This window comes from Solanum stenotomum, chromosome 6, assembly GCF_019186545.1.
Source record: "Solanum stenotomum isolate F172 chromosome 6, ASM1918654v1, whole genome shotgun sequence".
Lineage (NCBI taxonomy): Eukaryota > Viridiplantae > Streptophyta > Magnoliopsida > Solanales > Solanaceae > Solanum > Solanum stenotomum.
The window spans coordinates 18,572,514-18,596,365 of record NC_064287.1 but is presented as its reverse complement, the minus strand read 5'-3'; the positions used below and the strand labels follow the sequence as shown (position 1 = coordinate 18,596,365).

At 35.6% G+C, this 23,852-nt stretch overlaps 1 protein-coding gene across 1 annotated transcript; it reads left to right on the top strand.

Moving 5' to 3' along the window:
• Window positions 1-441: 441 nt before the first annotated feature.
• LOC125868532 (uncharacterized) lies at window positions 442-23,533 on the top strand. The gene is made up of 3 exons (XM_049549155.1): window positions 442-915; window positions 2,416-2,447; window positions 23,194-23,533. The coding sequence occupies exons 1-3, from the start codon at window positions 442-444 to the stop codon at window positions 23,531-23,533; spliced, it is 846 nt and encodes a 281-aa protein (XP_049405112.1).
• Window positions 23,534-23,852: the final 319 nt, after the last annotated feature.

Genomic DNA, 23,852 nt, shown 5'->3' with positions numbered 1-23,852 from the left:
AAGATTCTTGGAATAATGTAAGTGAGTGGTCCTAAGAGTGTTGAGTTAGCATCCTATCAACTCAAGGAAGTGGCTCATATTTTGTTCATGCAGTGGAAGGAAAACAGAGGTGAGAATGCAGCTCCTGTGATATGGGATTGTCTTACTGGAGCTTTTCTTGATAGGTTCTTCTCGAGAGAGTTGAGGAAGGGTAAGGCTCAGGAGTTTATGAACTCGAAGCAGGGCTCAATGTTTATTCAAGAATACAGACTGAAGTTCATTTAGCTCTCCAGGTATGCTCCACATATGGTTGCTTATTCGAGGGAACAAATAAGCAAGTTCTTGTTTGGAGTATCCGATTTAGTAAAGACCGAGTGCAGGAATGTTATTCTATTAGGAGACATGTATATCTCCAAGCTACCGACTCATGCTCATCATGTTGAGTGAGATAAGCTTAAGGAAATGGCTAAGGCTAACAAAAAGGCTAGAACAAGGAATTATGAATACTCTCAACAAAGGTCGAGCAGTGGAAATCTCTCACAGTTTCAGCAGAGGTCCACATCCCCAACACCTTCACCAGCTAGCGCTCCGTCCCACAGGTTTCGACAGGATTATAAAGGTAGGGCATCCAGCTCTAAGTCACAGGGGAGTGCTTCAGGTAATCAAACTTTTCCAACTTGCCCAAAGTGTGGTAAAAACCATCCGGATGACTGTCTTGCTGACAGAGATCGGTGCTTCTGTTGTGGTCAGTTTGGTCATAGGTTGAAGGATTGCCAGGTAACATTAACAGGACTCAGTCTACTACTTCAGCAATGCCAACAGGTCGCCCTAATCATCAGGGTGCCTCGTCTGGTACAGGTGGCAGTCAGTGCTAGAACAGGTTATATGCTCTCCAAGCTCGCCAGGACTAGGAAGATTCTCCTTATGTGGTCACGGGTATGTTACGAGTCTTTCATTTGGATGTTTATGCATTATTAGATCCAAGGGCTACACTATCTTTTGTAAATCCCTATATAGCAGTAAACTTTGGTGTCAGTCTAGAAACTCTCTCAGAACCCTTCTTAGTCTCTACTCCAGTTGATGACCCAATTATAGCTTGACGGGTATACAAAAATTGCCCTGTCACAGATTCTTAGAAAGTCACCTCAACAGACCTTGTAGAGTTAGAAAATGTAGATTTCGATATCATTCTAGGTATGGATTAGTTACATTCCTGTTATATCTTATTCGATTGTAGAACTAGGATCGTTCAGTTTTAGTTTCTAAAAAAGCCTGTCTTAGAATAAAAGGGTTGTAGCACAGTGCCTATGGGTCTATTTATCTCTTACCTTAAGGCAAGTAAAATGATCTCTAAAGGGTATATCTATCATCTTGTTCGGGTTAATGATTCAAACTCCGAAACCCCAACTCTTGAGTCAGTCCCAATAGTAAATGAGTTTCCAGAAGTATTCCCAGAAGATCTTCCCAGAGTTCTTCCCAAAAGAGAAATCGACTTCGGAATAGATCTCCTCCCATATACCCAGCCTATTTCAATTCCTCCTTACAGAATGGCTCCAGCCAAGCTTAAGGAATTGAAAGAGCAGTTGAAGGACCTTCTAGATAAAGGATTCATCAGACCTAGTATCTGTCCATGGGTGCTCCAATGTTGTTCATGAAAAAGAAAGATAGTTCTCTCAGAATGTGAATTCACTATCTACGGTTGAACAAAGTCACAATCAAGAACAAATATCCTATCTCTAGGATTGATTACTTGTTCGACCAACTTCAAGGTGCTAGTTGTTTTTCTTATATAGACCTCAGATCCGGCTATCATTAGCTTCAAGTCAGAAATAGTGACATCCCAAAGACTACCTTTAGGACTGAGTATGGTCACTATGAGTTTGTAGTTATTTCTTTTGGACTAACAAATGCTCTTGCAGCTTTCATAGATTTAATGAACAGGGTGTTCAAAGAGTGTTTGGACTTATTCATCATCGCCTTTATTGATGATATCCTTATTTATTCTTGGAGTAGGGAAGAGCATGCGACTCATCTGAGAGTTATTCTACGAACTCTCAAAGATCGCCAATTGTTCTCTAAGTTGAGCAAATGTGAATTCTATCTATAATCCATCTCTTTCCTTGGTCATGTGGTATCCAACGAAGGGATCCGAGTGGATTCTCAGAAAATTGAAGAAGTACAATACTAGCCCAGACCTACCTCTCCAATAGATGTTAGAAGTTTCTTGGGTTTGGCCGGTTATTATAAAAGGTTTGTTGAAGGATTTTCATCAATAGGTTCCACATTGACCAAGTTGACTTAGAAAATTTTCAAGTTTCAGTGGTCAGATGAGTGTGAGAAAATATTCTCAGAGTTGAAGACTAGGTTGACTACAACTCTTTTCTGGACTCTACCAGATGGGTAAGTCATTTATGTGATTTATTTTGATTCCTTCAGGGTCGGCTTAGGTTTTGTGTTGATGCAGCGAGGTAAGGTCATAGCTTATGCTTCTAGATAACTTAAGGTCCTTGAGAAGGACTACCTGACTCATTACCTCGAGCTTGCAGCCGTAGTATTTTCCCTAAAGATTTGGAGACACTACTTATATGGTGTTCATGTTGATGTGTTCACATGCCATAACAGCCTCCAGTATGTGTTCACCAAGAAAGTGTTTAATCTTCTTCAGATGAGATGGCTTGAATTCCTCAAAGACTATGAAATGAATGTGCTTTACTAGCTGGGTAAAGCCAATGTAGTGGCTAATGCTCTAAACAAACTATTTATGGATAGTGTAACACATGTTGACTAAGATGGTGGTGTGATAGTTCAGAATAGATCAGAATCTTCGTTGGTTGCGGAGGTTAAGGAAAAACAGGATAGTGATCCTATATTACTTTAGTTGAATGGTGAAATTCTTCAACAGAAAGTTGAGGTTTTCTCCCAAGGTGGAGATGTTGTGCTCCTTTACCAGGGTTGCTTATGTGTTCCTAATGTAGGTTAGTTGAGGCATCAGATCCTTACATAAGCTCATAATTCAAGATATTCCATTCATCCAGATGCCACTAAGATGTAGTGTGATCTACAGGAAGTCTTTTGGTGGAACGACATGAAGAGGGATATAGTAGACTTTGTGGCTAAGTGTCTTAACTGTCAACATGACTCCATTTGGGTTATAGTGGAAAAAGTCACGAAGACCGCTCACTTCTTGGGTGTCTAGACTACAGATTCAGCGGAGGGCTACGCCAAACTCTACATCAATGAGATAGTTAGGTTGCATGGGGTTCCCTTGTCCATCATCTAAGATAGAGGTCCTCAGTTTACCTCTCATTTATGGAAATCATTTTAGAAAGGTCTTGGTACATAGGTAAATCTCAGTACAACATTTCATCCACAGACGAATGGTCAAGTAGAGCATACCATTTAGACCTTAGAGGACATGTTGAGATCTTGCGTGATCGATTTCAAGGGTAGTTGGGATGATCACCTACCTCTCATAGAGTTCACCTATAATAATAACTTTCATTCCAGTAATCAGATAGACCCGTATGAGGAACTATATGGGCGTAGATGCAAGTCTCCAATTGGTTGATTTGAAGTAGGTAAAGCAACCTTGATTGGGCTAGATTCAGTTCATGAGGATATGGAGAAAGTTCAACTCATTAGAGAGAGACTAAAAATAGCTCAGAGTCATCAGAAGTCCTATGCAAATGTAGGGAGAAGGGACGTAGAGTTGGAAATCGATGATTGGGTTTTCCTGAAGGTGTTACCTATGAATGGGATGATGACATTTGGAAAGAAAGGAAAGCTTAGTCCCAAAAATGTAGGTCCTTATAAAATCCTATAAAGGGTTGGTAATGTGGCTTATGAGTTAGAGTTTCCAGTAGACCTAGCAGCGGTTCATCCAGTCTTTCACATTTCCTTGTTGAAAAAGTGTGTAGGTGATCCGACATCGATAGTACCATTAGAGAGTGTGGATGTGAAGGATAATCTCACTTATGAAGAGGTGCCAATTGAAATTTTTGACCGTCATGTTCGTAGGTTGAGAAATAAGGAAGTCGCTTCAGTAAAGGTTTTGTGGAGGAGTCAGTCCGCAGAGGGAGCTACTTGGGAAGCAGAAGTAGCCATGATGGACAAGTGTCCTCACCCTTTCCTTCCAATTTCGTTTCAACTTGAGGTAATAGTTCCTTTCTAGTCTCTCAATTTACTCTTGTGTAATTCAGTTTCAGTATCTTGTTCTTTGAGTTATTCTTGCATTTCAGCATATTTACATGTTCTTAGAACTCGGTTCCGTTAGATATCGGCTTCTAGCACTTAGTGGTAGGGATTGCAACTCCTTCCTTCCATACTCAGCTTCTTTAGACTTTATTCGAGGATGAATGTTGCCAAGAGGGAGATATTCTAATACCTCTGATTCGAGAAGATTGATAAATGCAGATTTCTAGGATCTGGTGTCAGAACCGACGGAAGCCACCGACGGACCATGTGTCAGACCATGGATTGTAGGTGGGGTGCTGTCGTTGAGTCCCAAACTTAAGGAAATTTCAGGATCAAAAGATGAGACCTAAGATCATGGTCCACGGTCCGTTGATAGACCCACAGACCGTAAGTGGGTCTCATCATTGGGGTCCTAAACATAGTGATTTCTGATCCCACCCACGACCGACCATTATGGTTCGTGGTTGGATCTACGGACCGTAGGTCTGATCATAGGTCAGGGTCAACAACTATTTAGAGGAAAATGGTTGTTGGGTCAACTTCAAATGGTCATATCTTTTAGTACAAAATGAATTAGGTGGCCCATGAGCTATGTACTTAAATATAATTGAATTCTCTTTCCAACGCCAGGGAATTTGCTAAAATCTAAGCTTAGAGTAAAAAGTTATGCTCATTTTAGTGAAGCCCTGTCAAGCAGGACACGAACCACGAACCAGTTGACCGGCAGTGGTTCAAACGACGGACCGTTATTCCACTCGTGAGTGGCACTTCTTCAGCTTTAAGTTAGGGTCGTTTTTGTTTTTTCCTATGTGTTGGGGCACTTAAACTACGTCGTTTGATGCCTAAACTACATCGTTTTATGTAGTCAAAAGCATAATAACCTAGTAAGACACACCCAGAACCCTCATTCTCCAAAAATCACCCACCTTAGAGCAAAAAGTAGAGGAAAATGTATCAGCCCTCCCAAGAACAAGCACAAGTGTTCTTCAGAGTTCCATCCCGAAATTTGAAGGATTTCTCCATAGATTTCGTCACCACGTATGTGGGATTTCACTAGTGGGTTACTTTCATCCTAGGTCCCTAGAATTCAATCAGTTCTTTGATTCTACATAGCTTGTTTAGACCTAGGGCTTGTAGAATCATGGGAATTTATTGTGATTTCAGCTGCTATAGAATCCATGGTATAAATAACATGTTTTCTTGAAAACATTGCATAATTCCTTGTATAAAACTTAGAACCCTAGTTTGTGTAAATTCTCTTAGTTCATTAATTATACTTGCTAGGCTACTTAAGCAAAAAATTATGCTCTAGATTTCGAATGTCACATTCTTAGTATATAAATGTTGCATTCTCAATTAGCATGTCAATATTTTGAGCTATTCAGTATTTAGTGCATTTTACCTTCATATGTATTCAATTGGGAGTAGACTTAGCACCTAGTTGGACTAGGGTTCAGCGTACCCTCATAGTCCCAGAACTACGTGCCCGCATAAGAGTATAAGTCCCCTTTATTGGGCATCAGTGTTAGTGATCACGCCATAGTCATGACATTATACCCCTGGCATGGTATATTGGGTCCTCTCGATAGGGCGTGTACATCGGACTCCACGTTTAGCTCACGTGATTTTTGTCCGTTAATAGTAGCTCCCACAGTGAGACTCTTAGTGCATTGACCAGGTTTTGAACATTTCTATCAGTATAAAGTTCAGCATGTTATCTTTATGATTAGTACTTGGTCATTGCATTCAGATTAGATTTTCAGTTATGTTTCAGTATTTATATTCTCGCTCCGATTATGCAATTGCTCGGTTATGCTTTGTTCAGCTCATATATATATATATATATATATATATATATATATATATATTTGTTTAGCTTAGTAAATCTATATTCTGCATGCTTAGTACATTCCAAGTATTGACGCATACTCTGTGCTACATCCTTTCATGATGTAGGTTTAGGTACTCAGAATCCAGATCACGCTTAGATCAATTCTTGGTCCGACTTCAGCAGCTTCAATGGTGAGTCCTCATACTTCGAAGACAATAGACATGCTCTCCATTTCAGTCTTTGCTTTTAGTTTTTGGTTTTGTTAGACTTAGCTGAGGGCATGTACTGGCAACTCAACTCAGTATTTTTTGAACTAAGACCCGAACTATCCTTCTTTGTAAGTAGGATTTTACCGAGGAATTTAAATTTTCCTTAAGTATTAAGGTCAGGTCACTAGATATAACACATTGAGTTCCAAAATAATTAAAGAGAATTCATTCAAGTCATTCCTAGGTTCTTCTAAGTTTTGGGTCAACTTAAAATGACCATAACCTTCAGTACATGATGAGTTAGGTGGCCCATAAGGTATCAAATGAAAGGTCTTGGAATCCGCTTTCCAATGCCACTGAGTTTTCTAATTTTCGAGCTCGTATGAGGGAGATATGTTCGTTTGAAGTTGGGCTATCCAATTAAGGAACGCTACCCAAAAATATAAGAGGTATTTTGGTCTTTTCCTTACCCAATCGGATTTAAGTGTTTTTAGTAAGGTTCTAGTAGTCTAAAATGATTAGAATTAGGTTCATTCATCCCTAAAAAACGTTTAGAGTTTTAGAGAGAAGATTCAAGAGAAAAAGTTCAAAGTTTCAAGCGTTTGTTCAAGAAATTCAAGATTTCACCATGAACCTAGTTCTTTGAGGTATGTAAGCTTCCATGGTGTTGGGTTCGTTCACCCACACGCAAATCATGAGTTTCTTTTGCGAATCTATCCATAAATATTGAGCAATTTAATTTCTTGATGAGTTCTTGATAAGTGTTCTTGATGTTTCCTTATTGATTAAGTTTTGATGTAAAATTCTACTTGGGTCAACTTCAAACGACCATATCTCTTAGAATATAAAGAGTTACGTGAGCCACAACCTATCAGATTAAAGGTATTTGAATCTACTTTCCAACACCACTAATTTTGCATCAATCCAATTTCTGAGTAAAAAGTTATGAATATTTTAGTAACCTGATACAATGTTGTTACGAATTAGCCGACGGGAAAACATTAAAAAGGGTCGTTTTTGTTTTTTTACCTCCAAGAAAAGCTAAACGAATTTCTTGACTAATAAAAAGGCTCTAAACAATCAGATTTTCATCTTTTAATCCATCATTCTCTTCTCCTTCAAACCCTAGGGAAAAACCCTAAGGAAAAATCAAAGTAGAAGACAACATTCAAGATTCATTCAATCTTTTTCAAGATTCTTCTTCAAGGTAAGTCTTTCTCAAAGAATTCCATTTTATCGACTCAAATTCCTCCATATAATTATGAATCACTATTTAAAATCATAATTCTTGGCCACAGAGATTTCAAGAAACTAATTCAAGAATCTCAAGAAAGGTTTTCTTGATCGTTTACCTTCAAGCTAGGGTTTCAAGGCTTCTAATCAAGTTCTTCTTCATGATTCTTCACGATTGTTCAAGATTCTTCAAGAAACTTGTTATTCCAGGTATGTAAGGCAATCATAGTGTTGGACTAGTTTGTCCTCACGCCCTACATCTACTTCAGATCAGTAAAACAGTAATCTAGGATTCTTTCCCTAGATTTGAGTATTCTTGAGATAAGTAGATTTGAGTTCTTGAGTTAATGGTTCTTTTAAAAATTTTATTTCTAATTATTGAGTTTCTATATTTTTATTGAGATCCTTGAGTTGGTTTGTTTATGTCTATAATTCAGCATGAAACCTATTTTGAGTTATAAATCTTGAGAAGTTTTTCAAAGCCAACACTTGAGTTTTAAACTGAGTTTTGAGGAAGTAAGTATGAGAATGATAAGAGTCGTATACATGAGTTCCATATTGTTAGTTAGACCCTTGAGTTGAGTCGTTCATGTAACATCTCGCAACTTGAAATAGCTAGAAAGAAGCTAAGAACTTGAAATAATCATTTTTGGAAAGTATAAGGAAATCTGGAAATTTATAAGTAATGTAAAGTTGAGATTTTGGTCAACTTCAATCGACCATAACTCCTAGATCAGGATTATTTAGGTGTATTTACAGATATAGTTGGAAAGATCTTGAATTTATCTTTCCAACGCCACCAAGTTTGCACGATTCCGAGTTCGTATGAGTAAGTTACGTCCTTTGTAAGTTGGGTTGTTCGAATGAAGAAATGCCCAATCCGGAATTTAAAAGGGTAGTTTGGTATTTTCCTTACCCAATTAATTAAATCCTTTTGTAGTAAAATAAGTGGGGTCAAAACTGAGTTAGTTCAGTTTGTGCTTTTGAGAAATAGAGTTAGGGCTTTTGGAGAAAGAACGTAAGAGAAAGGAGAAGAGGAAAAGCAAGATTCGCCAAGAACGATCGATTTTGGTTGTGGATTCGCCAAGGAATTGATCCTACAAGGTATGTGAGTCTCTCATAGCGTTGGGTTCATTCACCCACACGCCAAACATGTTTAGTTTCAACGCAATTCGTCCTAAAAGATTTGAAAGTTGATGTTCTTGACATGAATTCTTGAATTTGAATGTTGTTCATGCATTGGGTTGAATTGTGGAGTTTCCGAGAACTTTACGTGTTTTAGAGTTACTTTCAGTTAGGTTCTTGAAAACATATACTGGGTATCGGGATCTAAAATGAATTTGAGGAAGATAATCGAATTTAGGTGGTTTGAGGCTGAAAATCGAAGAAGGAAAAAGTCGAGTAAGGTTCATGAAACAAGTCCGCGTCGCGGACTTGTTCCCCCCGTGAACAAAAATCTGCTCTACTTCACGAAGAGGACGCGGACTCTTCTGTCCCAAAATTTAATTTTGCGAGTAATTATTTAAAACACCTCCGCGTCGCGGACATGTTCCAAGACGGTGATTTTGTAGCTTCTCTCAGGTTTAGCTATTCGAAATCATTCCTAAACATCAAGAGATCTTTCCTATAATAAATCATAATCCTTGAATCCATAATTCAATTTAAGGACCAGTTAAGAGAAGTTAAGAGTCAAGTCTAGAAGTTAAGAAGCAAGTCAAAGCTAAGTTCTAAGGTTTTCAAGAGTCTTTAACAAACTGTTTAACTTTGTTTTAAAGACTAAAGTTTCAATTTAAGCAAAGAGTAAAGAGATGAGTTCATTTCTCATAAAGCTATTAGGGAACTAAGTATTCCCAAAGAGTTTATAAATGTTTTCATATTTGATCAAGAAAAGGGAATGTCGATTCCAAGAGAGCTTTTAAGCTAAGTTTTGAGTAATTATCTCAAACCAAAGAAAGAAGTTTTTTTTTAAAACATATGAGCTAAGTATATTTCTGGGAGTAGTATTGAGCACCGATATGGGGATGCGAGTTCATATTAACTCAAGTCTCCATAAACCATGTAGCCATCATGGGTAATAATGGGTCATACTTTTTAGATGATTACATAGGTTAAGCTAGTGGATCCACTAAGTTAAGAGTTCTATATGACGGCAAAGTATAGGACAGTTCTGGCAGCGTGGGCAAGACGTTGTATCACTACTTAGGCTCATAGTGGTGGTTGTCAGTTAGAGAATCTCCCACAAAATTTATATTACTTTTATATTTAAGTAAAGTTGAGTTTGTTATTGCTTTATCTTTAATGAACTAAGTTGTTTACACTGTTCACAAACTTTATAAATATATTGTATGTGTCTGATTATTTTATATTGAGTTCAGTTATTCATGAGTTAAACAGAGCCAAGGTAAATGTTCCTTTGTACTCCTTTCAAGCTTAAGTTGTTGTTAGCATTCCAACTCGTACATTCAAATGTACTGATGCCAGTTGGCCTGCATCTTATCATGATGCAGACGTAGGTAACCAGGATTAGCATTCAGCGCGCTGTTGATCCAGTTGAGCACTCCAGAGTTAGTGGTGAGCCTCCTTGCATTCCGAAGGACTCTTTTATTTCGCTTTCCTAGTTTTTTTTCTTTATTAGGATGTTGTTGGGTCTGTCCCAATATCCATCTCAGTATTATAGAGGCTTCATAGACAGTCAAACAGTTAGTGTTGAGTCACTCATCTATGTATTTGCAGATACTTTGTTTTGAGACATAAGTTGCCACTTTGGCTAAGATGTTATCATTTAAACTGTTGCATTGAGTTTATTCTGTTAAGTTGAGTCTTCCGCTGAGTTAAGTAAGTCAGGCCAAGTGTCCTCTTGGGGACAGCGATGGTGTCCGAGTGCCTACCACGTCTAGGGTGTAGGCTCGGGGTGTGACAGCTTATGTCCATAAATTCCACATAAACTCGATCAGTTGAGTATCTTTGAGAGGAGTAGTATCTTCAAGTTCTAAGTCTTGAGTATTGAGTTCCTAATCATTTTGGGATTATATTCCTAATGATGGGGATACTACATGTTACCCATAAATGTCCTTGAGTTAAGTAGTTCATTGCCCATAATTCTGCATGAACCCTATGAGTCGAGCAGTCTTGAGATGATAGGTATCATTGAGTCCTTGAGTTGAGTAGTTCACCCATAATTCCACATGAACCCTCCGAGTCGAGCATTTTTTAGATGAGTAGTATCATTGACTCCTTGAGTTCTGGAGTTGTTTAGTTCCAAGCATTGAGTTCTATACATGGTTTTTGAAAACCTTTGATTGAGTCATTCACGTCCATAATTAGGCATGAACCCTATTTTAAGAAGTATTTTTTTACAAATTATTTTAAAACTTGTTTTAAAGACTTGAGCACTGAGTTGAGGAAGAGTAGAGCTGAGTTTCGTTTCTTTAAAATGATATATGGGAACTAAGTATTCCCAAGAGTTAATGATTTTACATTTAAGATGAGAGGAAACTGAGATTTCCAAAAGAGTTTTGAGCAGTTTGAGTACCATCTCTTTTAAGAGAAAGATTTTGAGTAATAATCTCGAATCACAGAAAGACTTATGTTTTTAGACATATGAGCTGAGTATATTTTTAGGAGTAGTATTGAGCACCGATATGGGGATGAGTTAAGATAACTCAAGTCTCCATAAACCATGTAGCCAATGTGGGTAGAAAGGGTCATACTTTTTAGATTATTCCTTAAGGCCTTTTAGCATAGACTTGTGGATCCACTTAGTTGAGAGGTTCTATATCCTAGGAAAGTATAGGATAGTTCTGGTAGTGTGGGCGAGACGTTGTATCATCACATAACTCATAGTGATGGTTGTCGGTTAGAGAAACTCCCATAAAGTTATATTGTATTTTTATATATATACAAACTGAGTTATTATTGTATTCTTCAATACATTGAGTTGCTATGTACTGTTTTAAAAGCTTTCCATATATATTGCATCTTTTAGTGTTGCTTTATCCTTGAATATCATGAGTTGAGTATTTTATTCTTGAGTTGAGTTGAGTTGAGTGAGTTCAGAAAAGGTAAGTATGTTTCCTTTTTACCAAGTTCAAGCCCATGCTTATTCTTTAGAATTCCCCTTACATGGTCGTACATTCCACATACTGAGCCATATGACCTGCATCGTTTCATCATGCAGATACATGTATTCAGGATCATCAACAGGCGTTTCGTTGAGGTCATGTGATATTCCAGTCTGCTTTGGTGAGTCTTCTTATATTCCGGAGGACTTCACCTTTATCTTACAGTTAATAGTTTTGAGATGTCGTGGGTCTTGTCCCGATATCCTGCTGTAATAGTAGAGGCTTCATAGATAGACAAAGTTGAGTAGTTTTCAATATGTATCTTCTTTGAGTTGTTTTTTTTCAAACTCTAAGTTTATCTATTGAGTAGTTTTTAGATATTTTTAAAGATTGAATATTTGAGTTATTGAACTTAATTCAGTTTTTAAGCTTTTGTATACTTGAGTTAGTCTTCCGCTTATAGTCATCTAGGATGAGGGTTCACTTGGGGACCATCAATGGTTCTCGAGTGCCGACCACGCCCAGGGTGTAGGCTTGGATCGTGACAAGAGAAATTTCAAACATATTAGTAGATTCAACTTGAGTTGTTAAGTGGTCCTTTCAGTTACCACTAAACTCCTGTTATGTTTTATTATAATTATTCAGACTTGTTGGACTTGATCCTCTTAAGAGATTTATTGATTTAGTTTTCGCTTAGTTCATGTTTACATAGACATATTCAGTATGTTCATGATATGCTAGACTCAGGGTTAGCTTGGGGTCACTCGTGATTCTAGGTCCCGTGTATTGTCAAGGGGGTAGCGTCAGGGTGTGACATGAATCGTACACATGACAACCAAGTGCTGGAATTATTTTTGAGAATGACTTAGTTTTCCGCTTTTATGTTATTGCTAGTTTACTTCTGCATTTCTATCGTTTTGTTGTGTTTTAGGCTGGATTTTCTTTGTGATACTAGACGAGTTCATCTCGTCTATTTTTGGGTTGTGACATTAAATAATTATATACTAAAGAAAGTAAATGAAAATAAAAATGCAAGGGCTAAAAAACAAAAAAGATACTAAGAAATTTTATCTCATCAATGTCTATACATTTATTTGATCTTTACTTTGTTTCATTTCATTTCTTTTTCTACTCATAATCTCATATAAATAAAATTCTAAATAAGTCAGATTACAATAGTTAACAAAACTAACAAACAAAAACATACATTAAGAATCTAAATTTTAGAGGAAGGAAAAAAATTATGGTATCTTGATTCCCATCCTCATTATTATGTATTACCATTTCCCCCTTTTCATATTTATTTTAAAAATTTTAATTCAATAAGTTTTTTTTGTATTAAATCAAAAAGTTTATAATGGGAGTTAACAAATTCTTTCTACTAAAGTATTTTATATAGAATGTTAGAAGAATTGTGAAAAGATGATTACCTATTAAATTATGAATTAATAATGAATTTTAAAATTTATTACACTATTATTTAACAATAATCTTATTTTATTCTTATGATTGTATGAAGCACGGACAATAACATTAGTAATGAAATCCGGAAATTTGATGTCGGTTAGTTTCCTTATGGTTTGTTTTTCGTGTTGATGTGATTAATGGAACAAATTTTTTTTTACTTCTTATGTTATTTTTATGATTGTAAAGCTCTGATGTGGTTTGTGTGATAAATTCACCAAATATGTATTATGCCTCAATAACAAAAGTCTCATATAACTTTGTTCCTTTAATAGAAAATATATTATAGTTTTGAAAACTTAGTTTACACATGACAAAGTTTGTCTCAACTATATCGTGCTTCGTAAATATTAATTATCTAGGTGTACATGTTTTTCTTTGATAATTATAGGATAAAAACTTATCCACAATGTGTTTACACCCAAACAAAATTAAGGTGGTTCTAATATTAAAAAACATTTACTACAAAGAGTAAAATGTAAAATGAATTTCGGCATCACCAGGGTTACACACCAAGGAAGAACTCCAAGCCATAGTGTTAACTGAAGATATTATTGCCACTACCAATGCAATTCATAAGGAATTACAATACTTCCTAATGAACATAAAATCTTTTCTAAGAATTAGATATTTGAGGTGATGAAAAATCCTTCTTTTATTATTTATAATATATAATATCAAAATACTTTTTTTATGATTCCTACTTGAACTACCACCAACTAATCATCAAAATACTTATAAATTATCGATTGTTTATTGTTCCTACCTGAATTATCACCAATACTAAGACAAAACCGACCCAAGTGGGATGAGGGATTTTCTTTTTTAGTTGATTAGGGTTGGGAAGGGTTAAAAAATGGGTGAGAAATATTTATAAAACCGTGTGGTTTTTTTAAAATTAAATAAAAATGGTTTTAAGACTACTTTTATATAGATTTTTAACGAAAATGTAAATATACATTATTTATTAGACAACAAATCAAATATTAGACGTGGAGGGTATATATATGCCAAACTTGTCATAACTAGTACTCCCTCTGTCCCAATTTATATGACTTACTTTCCTTTTTAGTTAGTCCCAAAAAGAATGACACATTTCTATTTTAAGTAACAATTTAGCTATAAAATGTCTATTTTACCCTTAATGAAATGATTTACAGCCACACAAATTTCTATCATTCATTTTGGACCACAAGTTTTAAAAGTCTTCCTTCCTTTCTTAAACTTCGTGCCGAGTCAAAGTACCTCATATAAAATGGGACAGAGGGAGTAATTAAATTTGGAAACTGAAAAAGTTTCTCAGTCCCCGCCAAAACTAAAGAAACCAAAAACACTTCAATAGCTCATTCATGAGAAGATAGTAAATGTAGAAATGCTTAAACATATAATAATAACCAAATAATCAATATATCCAATCAAGCAATGCTCATGTTCTGAAATAGATGTATCAGAAAGGATGAACATAAAATAATAATGCTACGTCAAAGTTTCTTTCTTGCTTTTAATTTTAAACTTCTATGCAAAAGATCGAGATCTGCTTAAATCTATGTAGAAAATTTCTGCTTTAGGTGATGCACATGAAATTGTACATAGATTTTAATTGGAGATTGTTGATGATTTAAATTGCAATACACCTTTATTTGTTTTGATAGTTTGACGATTTGATTCCTTATGTAATTATTCTAACAGTACGAATAGTAATTCCATCTAGATAGTTTTGATATTATTTTAGTATTGTTCATATAGTTTGAAGATTTCTTACCTCATATTACTTCTTATTTTATACTAGTGTTGGGTAGTTTATGATATCTCCTAAGGGAAGAAAACATTGTCAAAGTTTAATGCATGACATCCTTAGCAATCTTCTCAGTAATGTAATCGATGTCATTCTAATGCATTTGCCTTTTAAAGATGTTTTGAGGACAAGTGTATTCTCAAAGAAAAATATGTATCACTTGTATTCAAATTTAGGAAGATCATCTACCATCTTTTGACACTTCATGAAGGACCCGTTACTAAGTTTAAACTCAATGTTGTTCATCTAGAAACTTGTCTTGAGATTGACAACTTCATATGTTTCTTCTCGATGAATGACATTCAACATCTTTTTCTTAACCTTCCATATAGAGAGAGATACAAATTGTGCATCAATGTCATTCATCCAGAGGAAAAGTATGAAACTATCAATCTCAGGATAGCTATCCAGGCGAAGGCGAAACCTTGATGATAAACTTAGTAATGGGACCCTTATGAAGGGTCAAAAGTAAATAGATTATCTTCCTAAATTTGACAATAGGGTTAAGTAAATCCTTGTTTCCCAAAGTTATTCATAAAGCGTTGATTGCGTAATTCAACACAGTGATTTCTCTATTTCTTTGATAAGATGCTTTTCCTCACATCATCTTTAAAATGTAAACACATCAAAATTAAATCAAATATATCATCAGGATGATTTCAAAAGATGCTAGGCATTAAACTTCGTTAGTAATTTCTTCCCATATAAGGCATTATAAGCCACCAAACACCTTTACAAAATAAGAAACAATACAAGGTAATGAATCTCCAAACTATATTGAGAAAATTGAAATAATCGTCAAACTATTTGGATGGAACTATAGAACCATTGTCAAATCAATTAAAGAACAAAAGAAATGGAATCCCCAAAACTATTTGGATAAGAAAGAAAGGTGCATTGTAATTAAAATCATCAACAATCTCCTATTAATATATGTAACTGGACTTGACATACTAAGTGTTACACAAAATATTTAGTACACTATGTTGATATTTAAAAAATCAAATAAGTGAAACAAATCATTTTAACACATCATACAAGAAAACACAATTCAAATCATAATTAAGAAACTATCGAGGATTAAAATGAGGCAATTGATCATAAATATTAGAAAAACTCCAAATTGCTTCATAGAATTGGTAGTCTATGTCACACCCCTTAGAGTTTGACCTTTCCCCAGACCATGCAATTTGTTTTGGGTTTTCCTTTGTTTCATAGATATCAACCCACAAAGAAAAGTAATGGATGTTTTCAAGTAGTTCTAGATTGATTCTACTAATATTATCAACTCATAAAATCTACTAATTTTAATTAATAAAATACAAATAAGAAGTTGTTCCATTCGCTAGAATTATAACATCAAATTAGTTGTTTTTTCTAGTATTAAAATTGGAAACCCCTAAGGAACTTATGTAAATATAGCATAACACTAACCGAAAAGGAAAAGTAATGATTTTTTTTAAAAAAATTATAAAATAAATTTTGAATACCTTTTATGAGGTTTTTTAGTTATAGGGCACTATTTGGATTCTTCAAGTCTTCATCCTTAATCTACGATAAGCAATTTTTCTTTCAATTCTTTAGAGGAATTGAGAAAATCATTTTATAATTTTAAGAAAAGCAATCAGGTTCTATACAAGTGTATCATCAAGAATTTGCAAAACATTCATCTAGGGTAAAAAACTAGTTAGTTCATTATCTCCAAGGGTGTTCCTGAATGGACCAATAAGGAATTTAAAATTCATATATGGATTCACCAAAACCGTTTATAATCATATGAGTTCTATACTTAAAATTGAAAATAATTAAGTCCGATTTGCAGAAGGAGAGATTCTTGTAATTAGAATTAATTTATTTCTACGAACAAGTTCTCTCTTCATATCAAAATCTACAATAATAGAGAAAAATAGCAGCATGCAAAGTAGATTGAGCGAAAAAAGGGAAAATTTTCAGTCTAAGAGCAAATATTTTAATGCCTTAAAGTGATTAGTTAAAGATATACCTAAATTCGGGGGGGGGGGGGGGGGNGGGGAATGGAGTGGAGTCCAAGAAGAGCGAATTGACACTGTTAGGGCTTTTTCCTTATACAAACCATGAAACCTAGACAATGAATTTTCAGGAAGAAGCAGGGGTGGGGGAATATTTGTCCCTTTTTATAGACTATTATATGTGAATCTCTCACTTCACACATAGTAGTCTGCATACATTCTACATTTCCATCTTTGGCGAGATATATATACACTCTAACCTTGAGTACATGTTACGCTCCTATATTTGACTAATTATATGTATATTTAATCATTCTTTGACTTGATCTGTGGTTTTTATAATATGCTTAATTGTATGGGTACATTCTACACTCATATCTTTGACTATATATATATATATATATATACATTCTACATTCCCATCTTTGGTGAGATATATATGCACTCTAACCTTGCGTACATGTTACGCTCCTATATTTGACTAATTATATGTACATTTAATCATTCTTTGACTTGATCTGTGGTTTTTATAATACGCTTAATTGTATGGGTACATTCTACACTCATATCTTTGACTATATATATATATATATATACACACACACATTTAACCCTTTAAAATCTTTAATTATATATGTTCTTGCTATAATATAATTAATGTTTTTTTTCATTCGATACCAAAAAGTTCTTTTTATTTATTTTGTTTTTACTTATAATAATTTAATATTTATATATTTTTCATTCAATATTCCTATATAGATAATTCTTATTCTGGGACGATCAAAATAATAATTCAACAGAAATATAACAAAATAATTTTGTATTGTTACTTTTATACTTTTATTGTGTGTCATCAATGCTATTGCAGGTGGTATATCTTCTCTCTTATTCTTCTTCAAACAATATCTTCAATATTGAAATTTTGAAGATAAATTGAAAATTAAATAATTATACTCTAAAGAAAGTAAATGTAAAGAAAAAGTTAAGTGCCAAAAAAAGATACTAGGAAATTTGATCTCCTCAATAACTATTAATTTCTTTGATCTTTTCTTTGTTTCATTTCATTTCATTTCTTTGTGTACTTATATAAATAAAATTATAAACAATTTACCTTATGAAACAAGTTAATTTTAGAGGAAGGAAGAAAAACTTACGACATTTTATGTTTTAGTGCTCATTATTTCATATTACTAATATTTTCCCCTTTTCATAATTATTTTTAAAATAAAGTTTTCTCATATTACATCGAAAAGTTTATAATGGAAGTGAAATGTTTTTAACAAGTTCTTTCTACTAAAGGATAGTGAATTTTTTTTATGCAAATACATTCTATTAAAGAATTTGATACAAAATGTTAGAAGAATTATTAAAAGATAATTAATTATTAAATTATGAATTAATAATGAATTTAAAAACTTATGACGTTGTATTCGGAAAAAAATCTAAATTTATTCTTTAAGTTCATATGAAACACGAACAATAATATTAGTAATGAAACGAAAGAAATTTGATGTCATTTAGTTTTCGTATGGTGTGCTTTCTGTGTTGACGTGATTGATGGAACAAAAACAAGATGTACTTTCCATGTTCTTTTTTGTATGAGTGTGAAATGACCCTCTAGGTCATTTCCTCCATTTTCCAATCTTTTCAGTGTTTATACCTTTCTTGTAGTGATCTCAAGTCATTTATGATATGCTGGGACTGATAGTTTAGTCATCGAGTCGTTGTATGAATTTTATGCAAGTTTCCATATTTTGAAGCTTTTGGATTTTATACAGTTGATTTCGATCAAAACTTTGGAAAGACGACCTCAAAATACAAATATGACAATTTCAAGTGCTCCAGAATGTCGATCTTGGACTAGAACAACACTTTGTGTGGGTCTTGAGGCTTTAGGTCTCATATCGAGCCCCCTCATGGAAATTTCCTGAAAAAGAAGCTTGGGTGTGGGACTCACTTTTCATCAAGAGGACCTCAAATAGAATTTTCAATAGTTTCATTAAGTCTGAAATGTCGAATTCAATAGAGTAACATATTTGTTTTGCGGGCACTAGGTTCCAAATTAATCATGGGCACCTCGTCGGAGATTTCCAACTTTTAGCAAATCAGTTGCTTTACATAAGCTGGTGCAACTCAGTTTTCCCTTTGTGTTTGAACACTAAGGGCTGCATTGATGCAACTCTTTCTCCTTAGCATATGCAGTCGCGAGGCATCGACCGCGTTCGTGAGGGCTCATCACCCTGACCTCCGCGTTCAAGAGTTGTCCTTAGTGATTTTGAGGGTGTAGTTGATCGACCTATTACAATCATGGGGATCCCCTCCTTGTTCGCGATGCCTTGTTCTTGGGTGGGCCATGATTGCTGGCAATGGCTTCCATGATAACGATAAGCAATTTTGACTTGTTTGTTAAGTAAGACCAATCATGCATTAACCAACCCCATTTCAATCTTTTTATGAATTCTCAAGCTTCAGACCTCCATTTTATATAATTCCAAGTGTTAGGTAGGCTGCCATGTCCTCTTTAAATGGTGGAATTTATGCATGTTGTTGTTTGAGTTGTGGGGGCATTGAATTCGACACTGTTTTAAGGCACAAGATGTGTATATCGATTAGGAAATTTTGAAGAACTAAATATCAAGATTCTTAGTGTAGGTCCCATTTCCCATTTTGACTTAATTTTCGGTCCATCCCTAGTTATTGTGATTTTGGTGTTTAATCTTCCATTGTGATGTTGTGATCAATAATTGGTTATCATGGTGATAATATGAGGTGTCTTAGACGTGTGTAACCCTTTTGAGGTTGATTTAAAGCGTTGTTGATTGGATTAGAAGAAGTATACGATCTACTTTGATGGTTGAACTTTATTAGATGAAGTTTAGTATGATTTTCATGTGATTTAGGTTGGTATTTTTTAAGTGTTAGGATTGTTGCCTTTTATTGGGCTAAAATTTTTGCCACTTATTGTGTGCTTTTAATCCAGTTAACCTCTAAAACTGCTTCTTTGGAATTAACTCTCTTTTAGATTATTAACATGAGGTATTTTATGGACGTGGACTACATATCAACACATTCTACTGGAGTTTGAGCAATTGGTCAGGCTAGAGAGCCTTAATCGCTCAACCCTGGGTTTAGAGATGTTCTACAACAAACAGAGAAATTCGATGAAGCCTAGGGTTCGACAAGATCATTAACTACTTAGGCTACTCAAGGTTTGGTTCTAGGAGGCCTTAGTCTCTTCGAGGATACACCACATGCGGTTATGGTTCTTATGCAACGGGTGCTTCTCAAGATAGAGTTAAGTTGATTGGTCTCTAACAAGGTTCATCATCCATTTTTGAGTATGTATTGGGATTTCTTGAGTGAGCTGGGCATAATCACACATTATTCCCTATGGACCGAGATTTGAGCCAGGATTTTCTTTTGGGGTTGTCTTTGCCACTCTGGTTGGCATCAGAGAGCACTTGATAGTAGTTGGGTCTACCTTTCCCAGGTCGCTAGTCATGTGAGGTCCATGGAGAAGGCATACCTTGCAACTTTTAGGGATATTGGTAAGAGGACATGCCATCAGTAAAACAGTGACCACATTCCACTTCAAGGTGGGTATTAGTTCAGTATGGGTCATTTTCCATCTCAAATTATCAGCCCATGGAGGTAGCATCATATCTTCCAATGGGTTCTGATTTAGGTTGAGAAGCCCATGACATGCAGAGTTCAAGTCAGACTTCTCACTGTGAATATTTCAGGACTTCATGTGTTTGGACTTATCTTACTCCAAATGGGTCTTCATAGCAGGTTGCTCTTGTGGAGGTTACTATGAGTGTGGTAAGGTAGGCCACTTTGTTAGAGATTATTGTAAGGCTTCATTATAGTCTATTAAGGGTTGTCCTGAGTCAGGTAGATTTAGGTAGGGAAACTCATTATGTTCTTCATGTCGGGCTTTAGTACTTGGAGGTTGCTATTATTGTGGATGGTTTGACCACTGGTCTAGGGAGTGTTCTAGGCGGTAGTTGATCTTCTAGACATTCTTCAATTCTTTTATTCTCTAGACAAGAGTCATTGGATCTTGTTGTATCTATGGAGAGCTTGTCCCCGGTGTGGGAGTACGATTCATTATGTTTAGTTGGGTCAATCTCTTTGGTTGATTTTACACTCGGTCATAGGTTATGCCCTAAGTGATGTTGATGGTGTTTTAACTTTTTATGTTGAGGTGGGGGTATAATAAGTTCTATGTTCCACAAGTCAACCAGAGGTTACGGCTCTATGTATCCCTTATTTTGAAATGATTTCATTATTTTGTGTTTATTTTGGGATTTCATACCCTTTCATGCCTATTTGACTAGTTATCCATCTTTGGATTGTTGTGACAACCTTAATTATGGATGTGTAAGTGTTTTATCTCCTATAGTAGATTTCTTTTAGTAGTGGATTGACTAGGTTGTGTTTCTCAGATTGAGAGTAGTGGCTTAGAAACTCCCTGTGCCTTTACCTTGGTGGCTTTGTTGTGATAGTGGTGTTAGGGTTTTTGGTTTCCTCTTTCGCCACCCAGGTTATCTATTTTTGATATGATGCCAATCCTTGTTAGATAGGTGGATAGACCAACTTTACACGATTTGGAATTGGTTTTGCTATTGGACCTAGTAGGCTAGGGAGGTTACCTTAGTTACATGTCGTTCTTTTGGAGTAGTAGTTGGGAGATTGTTGGTGGCAGAGTTATGTGAAGGTTAGTATGGTCTTTTACAGTGTTGTGGTAGTCCTAGTTGGCCTCTTTCTTCTTTTGCCTTAGTCTTATTCTCACCTTCACATTTATGTTTTGCTCATTCGATCTCTTAGGATAAGTTTCTTTCTATTGGTCTTGGTGTTTTGTTATGGTTAGCCGGGATTCGATGGTGTGATCCTTTGTTGCACCTTGTTATCATTGTAGTTGATTTTTCCACAATTGTGTTGGTAACTCTCAAGGTTTTGTTTGTAATTTAGAGTCAGTGTAGTGGTGTTCCTTGGTGGCTAAGACATTAACTTCTGTTTGTGAATGGAAATTTGTTTAGAAGGTTCATCTATTGGTTGGGGTCAATGTAATAGGGAATCTATGATTGTGTGTTTGTTCAACATGCAATGCCAACTTTTGGCATATTGGGTAGCTTGCGGTGTTTGTTGATGAGAGTTGGTGCCTTGGGGAATTATTGATCGGTTGGCTATGTATGTATGCCATCTGCTACCTTAGTTTTCTTTGGATTAAGGTAGTTGTCTCATATTTACGATGACTGAGTAGTTTGTGAGCAGATGGTGTCATTTTTTTGGAAATTCCTTTGTAGAAGTAGGTCACTGGAGTGGGGGATCAGTGCATCCTTGTTGTTCACCAGATGGTTGTACTTTGGAGTAGAATGTTTCATTTTAAAAGGTTGTGTTTCATCTAGAGTTGTTTGTTTTAGGAGTTGAGGATTTTTTTGGGCTTTGCTTTGGGTTGAATTCCTTGTTTTGGTAGTTTTTGTTTCTAGATGTTCAGGTGTAGCATGTCATTTGTTTGATGTTTGCATTTTATGGGTTGGTAGGCACGATTTAGATGGTGTTGGAGATGTTCATGATAACTAAGGACAAACATAACGCTCCTATGACTAGAAGATGTTGGGTTTAGACAATAATGTAGGTATTTTGATTGGTGAGTTGGGTTGCATCCGCCATTGTATTGTGATTTCTCAATTTGGCGATTTCGGTGTAGTATTGGTTTCGTCATATAAATCTGGTACTTTCGGTCATGTTTCGTCCATTTGGGCAAAATTGGAGCCCAAAAGGAATTGGAGAAGCTTTTGGAGTGTTGAAGTGGACTTAAGGATTTCCCTCCTAGATTGAGTTCTGAGTTGGAATTGTTAACTCTAAGTGGGTTTTTGAGGGTTTAACGGAGCATGCAGGCCTTGTACCCTCGTCTTTTACTGTCTTCAGGCTATAACTATCCTTCTACTTTACGGATGTTGACACAAATACTTTGTTTGAAATTTTCAAAGGCAAAAGGCATAAATCGCCCCCTAAACTTGTACCCAAAAGTCATTTACACACTTTAACTAATGAGGCGACCTATTACACACCTTAAGTACATAAAAGTATATTTATTTCCCTCTTCCGTCACCCAACCCAGGACATTATGCCTAGAGTGAGAGCCACTCGCCTCCTAGTGAAGCCACGTAACAAAAGACCCCAATCCAATTCATTTGACCCAAACCCATTTCTTTTCACCCAAATCCGATTCTTTCACCCAAATCCATTTTATTTTACCCTAGTCCATTTATTTCAGCTACCCGTTTCCTTTCTCTAAGAACACCAAAACCTAATAATAAAAAATCGTCTGTAAATCCTAATTTTAGCTAAAGATTTCTTCGATTTTGTAGTGTTTTTGAAGCATCCTTGTAGTTTTAACCATCTAATCAAGTTTTCACTGTCATATTTGAAGAACATTGGTGTGTTTTCGATCGAGGCGTTCATCGTTTGGTGGAAGCAAATCTGTGGTTACTAGGTTTGGTGGGTACTCTGGTGAGTTTTACGGTGCCGGTGGGAGCAACAATGGAAGATCTACCATGAATAACAACTCCCAAAGGCCTTATTCTTCACTACTATCGGGTATTTTGCCTGACCTGGTTATAGAGATCGTTCATCAAGGGAGACCCAATTTGATGGGGAAGCAATCTCTTGCGGAGTTTCAACAACAACAACAATTGCAGTTTCTACAACTTCAACAGCAGCAGCAGCAACAACAAATGATGCTATTTCAACAACAACAACAACAACAATAGCAAGGACTTGGGTTTTTATCTCCGTAACGTAAAACCTAGAAGTTATCAGCAGTCTTCTCCAATGTCTTCTCTTTCCCCTGTAGAGTTTTCTATTGCCGCTTCTTCTTCTTCAATTTCATCTGAATTTTCTTTGAATTCAAATGTCTCTACGATGATAAACATGCACCACGCTCTACCTATTCTACAGCAATTTCGATCACAGCCTGCTAATATTGGTGGGTTTTTATTTTCAGGTATTCAGAATTATTCTATAGGGGTTTCGTCTCTAAATCCGGTTCAAAACAGAGCATCCATCGGAGTACAGGAATTATTGTTTCAG

Coding starts and splice junctions, on each gene's coding strand:
- LOC125868532 (XM_049549155.1), top strand. CDS start 442: ATGGCTAAGGCTAACAAAAAGGCTAGAACAAGGAATTATGAATACTCT. Junction 916..2,415: donor TTCTCCTTATGTGGTCACGG/GTATGTTACGAG, acceptor TGATTCCTTCAG/GGTCGGCTTAGGTTTTGTGT. Junction 2,448..23,193: donor TTTTGTGTTGATGCAGCGAG/GTAAGGTCATAG, acceptor TCATATTTGAAG/AACATTGGTGTGTTTTCGAT.